This window comes from Halichoeres trimaculatus, unplaced genomic scaffold (assembly GCF_033239565.1).
Source record: "Halichoeres trimaculatus isolate MK-OKI-2021-1 unplaced genomic scaffold, fHalTri1.1 fHalTri1_scaffold_14, whole genome shotgun sequence".
In the NCBI taxonomy this organism is placed as follows: Eukaryota; Metazoa; Chordata; class Actinopteri; order Labriformes; family Labridae; genus Halichoeres; species Halichoeres trimaculatus.
The window spans coordinates 20,182,626-20,192,618 of record NW_027437192.1 but is presented as its reverse complement, the minus strand read 5'-3'; the positions used below and the strand labels follow the sequence as shown (position 1 = coordinate 20,192,618).

The 9,993-nt window shown below is 44.0% G+C and overlaps 1 protein-coding gene across 1 annotated transcript; it reads right to left on the bottom strand.

Annotated features, from left to right (window-relative positions):
- Window positions 1-1,197: 1,197 nt before the first annotated feature.
- On the bottom strand, window positions 1,198-9,531 carry trib1 (tribbles pseudokinase 1). The gene is made up of 3 exons (XM_074686816.1): window positions 8,900-9,531; window positions 7,860-8,152; window positions 1,198-3,609 (listed from the first exon to the last, which is right to left on the bottom strand). Exons 1-3 carry the CDS (start codon window positions 9,200-9,202, stop codon window positions 3,135-3,137), a joined length of 1,071 nt encoding a protein of 356 aa, XP_074542917.1. The 5' UTR covers window positions 9,203-9,531; the 3' UTR covers window positions 1,198-3,134.
- Between the last annotated feature and the right edge of the window lie 462 nt (window positions 9,532-9,993).

Genomic DNA, 9,993 nt, shown 5'->3' with positions numbered 1-9,993 from the left:
TTTTCAGATGAGAGACTGCAGGTAAGAAAAGTGTTAAAAACAACTGAAATGGTCACACACACAAATGCAGTTTTTGTGTGTGTGAATTTTTTCTTCTTGATCTAGAAATGTAAAAACTGAAAGTGAGATCACCTTCTGGCCAAAGTTTTGATATTTATAAAATATACATTTTCTTATCATTTAATCCTGTAAACTCTGAGTCGTTGATCTCTTATCGCACTCATTATACAACAAACCTTGACACAACCACACCCCTTTAAACAAACACAACATCACATACTCAATGACTCACACATATCTCCAGATATAAATGACTTGACCTGCTATTAGCCTACTTTTGGGGGCCCTGCTGTCATCCCTGGAGGATCCCAGCTCTGAGGTGTTGAGCAATACTTGGTTTGGCAGCTTCCCAGCAGCTGAGACACTCCATCTACCCTGTTGATACCTAATCTTACTCTTGTGCTTACACACACACACACACACACACACACACACACACACACACACACACACACACACACACACACACACACACACACACACACACACACACACACACACACACACACACACAAAGGTAGATACACAGGCAGGTATGCACATGAACACGCACGCAACACTTACGCAAGCCTCGGCCAGCTCTGCCTGAGGTAGTCATAACACACAGATGGTGGAGACATGCCAAGCTCTTATAGGTCAAACAATGATTCATCGGCACAAAGTGGATTGAATAAAGACGAATATACGTATTAGAGTTTAAATAGAGCTGATGTTCAGTGTTTCAAGATTTGACCCTGAGTTCCACTGGTTAGCACAAAAGCTAAAGGCAAAAGAACATGAGTGGCTTATTGGCTCCCTCTTGTATATTCCAGGAAAGACACTGACCCACTGTTGACATTTGAGTGTTTGAAGAGTTAAATGTTACATTACACAAAGGTCAGAGAAGAGTAAGTGGTTGGAAGCAGCACTAGAAAGCTTTTTTCCCCCTGCAAGGATGAAATTGAAAGCATGGAGGAAAATCAGAAAGGGTATTGTTGCTTCTTCTTTGATGAAGAGCTATACCGAGGAAATTCTTGGAGGGAACGTTGGCGGCATGTGGTGGAGCTGTGTAGAGTGCAGGTGTTTCCATGTGCGGGGAAGGGCATGCAGCACATATGAAAGAGTATTCATGTGAGTATGAAAAAATGTGATCTTTATTAACATCTCCACACATATGTCAAATATACATATTTACATCTTTTTTTTACAATGAATACATCTCTTGTGTGTAACCTGTCAGGACCTTGAACAGCCTCTAGGTTGTGTCACAAATACATAATTCACAGTGCAATATGAAGTTTGTGCACCCGTGTCAGTTTACTCTACATGTCACATGAACGTGTGACTGACTGTACATGTATGAACCGGAAATGAAACCATTAAATTACTTTTATACAAGCAACAATCCAGATTGTCACAAATCTGGTCCCATCTGGTTTCCAGGCAGATGAGAGTAATAATTAAAGATCGGCAACAGACGTTTTATTAACCTTCTTCACGACCAAAGAATTAGTAAAAAAGAGCTTTTCATAGATATGCCAGATTTAGTACTGTTGTCAAAATAGATGTGCCATTAGAAATATCTGGCTGCAGACTGTAAGGCTGAGTGCTGCTTCATGCACATGTCACTTTCCAAGACGGTACATCTTTCATAACGCGGTACACCATGTCACTAACTATGATGACTAGCCTCCATGGATCAACAGCTTTCAGCAGCAAAAAAAGAAAAAGAAAAAAAGAAGGGAATAAAAAAGTACCATTAAAAAGAGGAAACAGCCAGAACAGATTCTTCTAGCCAAGGTCAGGACCATTCTCCACAGACACGCTCAAGTGTTGAGTCATCATCAGACAACCAACATCAAATATCGCCTGACTGCAACTGATTCAGAGCCGCTCAGTTTATAAAACACAGTGATACGGGCACCACACTTAGCACAGCTTGGCTTTGTTAAAGCAACACAGCTTGACATAATGTTCCAACAGAAAAAAAACAAGATCAACTGAGAAAGTCCTCTTTTTTCTGTCTTTTTCTGACTGGATATTTTACACTTCTCTTCAGAAATTAATAAAACGTTGGCTTATGAGTTATTTCTTATTGCATTAATGGGAAGTACTGTCTGATTTCTTTGTTTTTTAGACTGCTAATTGCACAAGAGCTGAACAGAAGATCATATTTGGTAAAGAAGACACTTCCTGTTCAGATACAGCCTTCAGATGATATTCAGCTCAGAGCTTATTTTTAAATAACGTATTCCTTTTTTTATTTCACTGCTCAAAGCAGGAAAATGGAAATGTTCTTTTCTCTTTCAGCCTTAACAAAGACTCATGTTAGCTCACTGTCACTGCTTATTGTTGAGTGTGTGTGTGTGTGTGTGTGACAAACTCTCCCTTTTCTCTGTGAGTCTCACACCAGTAACACCCTGCCTCTCTTAAACCTTCTGCGCATGGTGTGTGAATTGTAAATGCCGAGTAGTTGCCAGATTGGCAGTGAAACATCGTGGTAGCGTCCCTGCTGAGTGTGACACATCAGTCCTCTGCTAACCATCTTTCTCACTTGATGACACCGCCTGCTGCCAGACTTTCAGCTTGTGCTCGGCCTTCCTCGAGCCTGTGTGTCGGTGAGTCAGCCGGTTAAGCCTGCAGCCTGGTCAGAGAGTGAGAGGAACAACATCCCCGTCTCCCCCTCGCCCGATCAGGAGTCCTGTAATGCTTTCTGAGGAGTCTAGGCCGAGAGCTAGCATATTGACTCTGTGTGCTATGAGTAAACTATCTGTGATGTACTCGGAGCAGGCGGCAGAGATTAATCTGTTAACATAATCTGAGTCTTTGTTATTTATTTTAGCACCAAATAATTTCAAAAAACGCACGTATAGAAACACAATGAATGATCATTGTGAACAATGCCCTTAGCGAGTAACACATATACAACAACAAAATACAGTACAGTAGGATTCATAGAAAGCTTGAGGGTGTTTGTACACTCGACAGTACACAAATGGATCTCTAAAAAGTGCCAATGTATAAAAAACAACAATGAATCCCTCATAGCATTTCCTGTTTTGGTCCCTCAGCCACACTCAGCTGATTCAAGTCCGTCAGCAGAACAGATCATCGCCCTCTTCCACGTCAAAGGATGGCACCATCTGTTCCGCCGAGCTCACTTCCTGTTCGCCCAGCGCCACTTCCTGCGATGATGGCGGCTGGTGGAACCACGGGTGAGCAAGCAGCTCAGCGACCGTGAGTCTCTCCCAGGGTTCTTTCCTCAGTAGGCTCTGGAGCAGACACTTGGCTTTGGGCGACAGGCCCTCTGGCAAGCAGCACTGGCCTCTGCGGATTTTGGAAAACAGCGTAGCCGGGTCCGGGTCGTGGAACGGGTAGCGGCCGACCAGCATGGTGTACAACATGACTCCCAGGCTCCACATGTCTGCCATCTTGCCGGAGTAAGGCGCAGAGCTGCTGAGAATCTCCGGGCTGACGTAGGCTGGGCAGCCATGGGTGTCTGACATGGAGTCATCATTCGGGTCTTCTAAGATGCGGCAGTCTTCGAGGCTTTCTAGTTGCACGTGTGTCCTGTGAAGAAAAAATCAAAACGGGGTCAAACACATCTCTGCACCTTCAAGACAGCACTGTGGGAAAATTCTTTGTTTAGTATGCAAGAGATTTGTCTTTGCAGAGTTACTGAGTACACACAAATGTGGTGACAATGACGTCACTTGTTATCTAGAAAGCAACTTTGCAGATCGTGGAAAAGCTTCAGAACTTTTTGTTTGTCCCACCATCCACATCTGCATTATGCAAGTCTAATATTCCTAGCAGCACGTCATGTGCTAGTCGGAAATGATGCACTCAGTGTTCCCATGAACGAGAATATTTAAGGCACAAGTACTACACTTTTTTGTGTGTGCGTGCATGCGTGCACATGAGTGTGTGTAGAAATCTATTTCTGACTGAGGCTTTGTTTAACACTGTCAACCCTTTCAGGGATCTGTTATGTGTAAGACACTGATTGCATCATGGAAAAACAAGCATCCTTCCCTTAGCCTTAAGCTGACAGATGAACAGACACACTTACACATACACACCAGACACCAGTGAACTTACTGTGACCTCTGTGCACAACACTGAAACTCATTCGAGAAGCTGCCTTAGCAAATTTCCAGAGATATCCTGGCACACACGTGGTCTCATAAACACGCATATTAATATACAACTACACCCCCACTCACACGCACAGTGTGCTATATTTAGCCACATTAATGACAGGACATACATTTAGTCCAGCAGCAGAGCAGTTTAGCCTGGGAGTGTTTATTTGTAGTAAAAAAGAACAAAACCTTCACCACTCTAATGATTGACAGAGCACAGATTTAAAGGCATATGAGAGGAAAATATCACTAAATCATTTCAAGAGTTATCTGCAGCAGATGTTTTTGTTTTTAATTAAAAAATCATTAGCGCCTCATGAGATTTGCTCCCTAAACCAACGGTGATTGAGGTTTTCTGAAGTCAACACACATGAGAAATGTGCCATTTTTCATGTCACATTCAGAGGGTCGACTCTGAGCTAGACACTCCCCTCATCAGACGGAGTGACATGAGAGAAGAGGATGAAAAGAGTGACAGACCGACAGGAGAGGGACCGTGATGGAAAGCAACAGATATTCAAACGCTGTGATAGTGAAGGAGATAAGTCAGGGGAGGAGAACTCGAGCACAGGAGACAGAAAAGGAAACAGAACAGAGAGAGTTAGTGGGGTGGAGAGAGTGACTCATCCTTCTGTTGAGAGTACATATCTCTCCTCTCCCTCTCCCTCTCTTTCTCAAGCCGAGGCTATCTGCACCTGGGTCCCACACTCGCGGCGCCAGCCATCCCATAATTACCCTCAAATGGCTGTTGCCACATCAGTGACGCACGGGAAGGCTGGCCCGGCAGTGAAGCTCTGCATGCTTCACAGTGCTAGTCACCTTCCCTAAACTGGCTTTTCCAACTGCACGGCCTGTGCCTGTGTGTGTGTGTGTGTGTGTGTGTGTGTGTGTGTGTGTGTGTGTATGTGTGTGTGTTTGAACGGAGGACAGCATTTGTCAAATTGTTGTGACTTTCTCACTCTCTGGCTCGAGCGCTGTCCTGTCAGGGCCGGGACGTTGCATCACAGCGTGATTGTCGGGGTTTTGAAAAGATGTCTGATTGTGAATCTGAAAGAATGTGTGACGGGATAAATGAGGTCACGCCGAGTCGAGAAACATTACAAGGAGACTTGTGTTGATGTGTGTCAAAAAGTATGCAGTTTTTGTGGATATGAAAAGACGTTTTCCATGATGTCACATGGTCAGTACCGCTATCACAACAATCTGCGTCTTTGCTTTTACAGTCACATTACAGCAGCTCATCAAAGAGGCACTATTCTATCTCGGGAGTGAAAGAGAAGTTAGTGTAAAAACCGTATGTGACATCATGCAACTCCAGGGTCAAATGGGTCGGTCTAAGAGCATCAGTGTTGCTATGCTGTCACCCTCCCAAAGAAATCATGAAATACAGGCAAGAAGGCATTTGAGCTTGCACGCTGTCAGATATTTATGTCTGAATGTGTAATCAGCACATATACAAACATGCATGCACAGACACAAAAGAAGAAAATGAGCTATGCAGCCCCCCCCTTCCTCTTCCCCTCTGCACATATACACAGTGACTCATCGCTCTGCAGCCGTATGGCTATCAGAGGGACACAACCAACTTCAACTTCTCTCACTGCGTGTCTGCTCTCATTCATCCAGTGTGACCCTGCAAAGCCAGAGGTCACGGCTGGGGAATGTTACTGTTGAAAGTGTCTGTTAAAACAAAGGTTTCTCTGGACGTCTGGAGGAGAAGGGAGGTGAGGGGGTTATTGTGTGGCATCAGCGGTCTCTTACAGGAAAGGGAGTGATGCAAGTGCAAAGAGGCGACAAATAGTTTTGTAAGCGGAGGTTTTTGAGTGTCTTCCTCAATCGAATGCAGCACTCAGAGATGCAGACATAAAGGTGTGTGTGTCTGAAGTGTGCGTGTAGGTGTGTGTGTGTGTGTGTGGGAGCCAGTTCAAAGCAAAAAAAAAAAAAACGTCCAAACTCCTCCCTCGTGGATGAAAGTGTATCTGAATGAATCCTTGTTGGAAGCATCTGCAGCAGTGTTATGATGTAATTTATCAATAAATAATGAGTAATAAATGTATTCTAAGCTATAGACCGCAGAAGGGGGCTGATTGTCTCATTCACCAGCCTCGTCTAGCAGCTCTGCCAAACTACCACCCACTGCATTCACACACACACGCACGCATGCAGAACAGACACATAACACGAGCACAAAAAGACACAGCGAGAGTGAGAAAGGGAGACAGACAGAGAGGGCGAAAATCTGGGAAGCAATGCTGTCTGCCTCCACAAGTACAGAACCTCCTACTCTATCTGTGCCCACATGGATATCTGCACACATGGCCTGTGTGTATTAACTGCTGCCATGTTTGCTTTACTGGCACGTCCCATTGTACTGCATCAAAGTCTGAGACCATCCAAATAAAGTTAACTGTAAACTGAGTGATGAATAAATAAGATTAGAGAAAAGTCACCATATTCATTCAGTAGCCATTTGCTCTCAACCGTATTAAAAACAGATAGGGCTGCAGCTATCGAATGTTTTAGTTTTCAAGTATTCTACTGAATATCCCATCGATTGATCGAGTAATCGAATAAAATACATTTTTGTTTGGTTAAAGAGCAGTTATTTTTAAAATGCAAATTTTTCTCTTTAAGAAATAGAATTTTCTGATACAGCATGTCAATAAAAGCACTTGCTTTGGTAGCTCCAAAATTTGTAAACACACTTTGACACATTTTTTGTGCCTTGCACATCTCATCAAATGTTGCGGACCCAAATGGCACCCATTTGGTAGAATGACCTATTAGTCTCCAAACTCCAGAAAAGAAGCTAGATTTGTTGCTAGTTGCGATTTTATATAAGAGTTAGCTTGTGGGGTCTGAAAACTCTCTTAATATGTCCTCAGCTCTATTTGAAATACCACTCTTTGATCTTTTTTGAAATTAAACGATTCCTCAAGGCGGAGAGAATGACTCGAGTATCTTTTGTAATCAAGTACCTCGAATCATTCGAGGATTCGTTTCAGCTCTACAAAACGATAATGTTCTAGTTTTAAAAGAAAAATACAGAGTTGTTGCGCATATACATGTCTGGCAATTGTTTTAAATTCACTGCTTCTACAGGTTTTCCCCTGACTTCAATGCAACAAAGAGCTAAAATCAGGTCACTATTCAAGATAAGAAACAGCTAATGCAAAGAGATGACATCACATTAGCTTACATGACTTTAGCTGGTAAATATAGCCAGTAGTTATTTGTTAAAAGCTTATTTAATGCTAGTTATAAATCTTAACCTCTCATATATTTTGTGTAAAATAAAATAGCATTCAGCCTTCTGCTATATATGCGACAATTGTTTGGTAAAAAGTCACTCAAAGCTGTAACGGTTAAGGCTCAAAGTCATAGCTAGCATAGAGTTAGCTAGTCATGTTGTAAATTCGTTATTTCAAGCTAATGTGGTCACATTTAAGAGTTTGAGCTAGCATGGTTGTATTTTTTGCCTTTTAAATATATCTAGACGTCCTTCCAAATCTTCTCTCAAGAATCTGTTGAGCTCTTTTTTTTAAAAGAGGCGATATGATAACAAGTCCTTATCATATCATCGTCCAGCACAGAGTGGTGTAAAAGGCTTATATGCGAATATCTTAAAGTTGGGAAGCTAGGGAAAAGTGGATGTCTTTCTGCTTTTCTTCTCACCTTTTCTCGTCGGCGAAGACAAACTTTCTTAGTTTGAGGTCACCCAGCACGATGCCATTCTGGTGGCAGTGTGCCACAGCCAGAGCCACCTGTCGGAAGAGCCTGCAGGCCTGCTCTTCATCCAGCCTGCGACAGCTCTTCACCAGGGTGTGCATGTCCCCAAAGTCCTTGTCTAGGAATACGTAGGCCTTTCGTTCCCCTAGGATGATGTCCCTGATGCCGGCCACATTCTTATGGGCTGGCAGGATCCCGTAGGGTCTGATCTTTTCCTGGTACACCCCCATATCAAAGACCTGGAAGATGTAGAAGAAGATGGGAAGGGATGCAGGATGGAAATTAGGAAGGGAGGGAGAGAGTGTAAGGAGGAGGAGGCAATGGGTCAGTGTGTTCTTAATGATCATCTGAGGGAACAAGCATGCAAATTTTGGCAGAGAGTAAAAATAAAGGCGTAGGATTAGCTTTGAGTCCAGCTCTGCTTTTTGTGCATGAGCATGACAAATGAATCACCAAAGCATGAAGCGATTAACTTTATTAATCAACAAAGCCAAACGCCTGCAGGTCTTTCATGCAAAATACACACATGGATGTGGAAGTGAAGAGAGACCGTCCTTATCAGAGCACATCCTTATCATGATAGACTCTCTTTGTCTCACATGTTTGCATTTTTTTGTGTGTCACAGCGTGGCGTATGGCAGTGACGTGTATGCAAATGAGTCGAGTTGACAGACTGTGTGAAGCCTCATTGCCAAGGATAGGTAGGGTATTTATCATAACACAGCAAAAGTGAAGCCCGGAGTCAGCGGTCACGTATGTTTACAGATTTACAACAATCACAGACTGTGCTGTTCAGTTTCAGATTTAAGAATCATGAAGCAACACTCCTATTACGCAAATTGTGACACATTTTGCGTGAGATTGAGTGACACTGGGTGAAAAAGACGGCTAAATACTGATGACATGTCAGGCTGTTGAGCAACGCGCTGTCTTGAAACACCATTCATTCAGAGAAATTGCACAATGAGGGGATTGCGCATGCATACCTTGCACAGCAGCTCATCGCCTGTGTCGGTGTTCATCGCGCTGTGCACGCTCTCCCGGTCCGCCTGAGGTAGCAGCAAAAACGGTCCTATCCTGGATGGACCCTGGTGGGTTCCTGGGACCGGGTTTATGACGGGGCTGACCGGGGATCCGGGTGAGGTACCGAGAAGAAGTCCATGTGTGTCCCCAGCTTCGGCGCTCAACCTGGCACATTTGGCCGGCGGCTGGTCGTCTGAGTCCAGCCGCTTGTGCGCGACTCTCCCGGTACGGATGCAAGGTGCTGGGGAGCTCCACTGCAAGTTCATCCTCGTAGATCGATACAAAGCAAAAATCAGACTCTGGCTCGTTAAAGGATGAGTCCTTTGATGGTTAGAATAATTCACACACTTTGCGCTCCATTTTTCCGTGACAGACTTGGGCTATGGATGAAACTTTAGACGCGATTTTTGGTAATAAATCCAACCAGTGTCCTTTCCTCTTGAGAGGTGCTGCTTCTCTGAGGTCTTTGTACTTTTGATGAGAAACCCCGATGCCTCAGAGCCTGCACTGTAAAGAGAGAGAGAGAGACAGATAGACAGACAGAGAGAGGGAGAAAGACCGCCTCACCCCGAGAGAGGCAGAGAGTGAGTGAGCTCCGGTGATGTTGAGCTCAAACACTCCGCCCGACCAGTCCAGCCTCCTCCTGGTGACACAACCATTGAGCAATCCTGTAACGGCACCGTCTCTGTTAGCTCAGCTCAGCTCGGCTCTGATGAAACTGCCTGGTGTATTACGTTTCAGAGAAGACAACGTGAGCATGTGGTGCAAACATTATTTTGTGTATGAAGCTCCAATTTTCTGCCCTGAGTCTTAACTGAGGCAAAAAAGACCCTGACCATGTGAGAGGAATGAGGAAACCCTTTTCTCTGGCTGCCTCATCAAGCATGCACATGTTTAGACAATAATTAACAACCTTTAAAACTCCCTCAGTGACTCACTTTTTCCTTCATGTTCAGCTCTATTCTGCCACAGACCTCCTCTTACGGCACCTGAACCGTTTGCTTTCCAAATGTTGTGCCTTAAGTGTGAACTATAGCCGGTACAGAGCTGCAGTGTG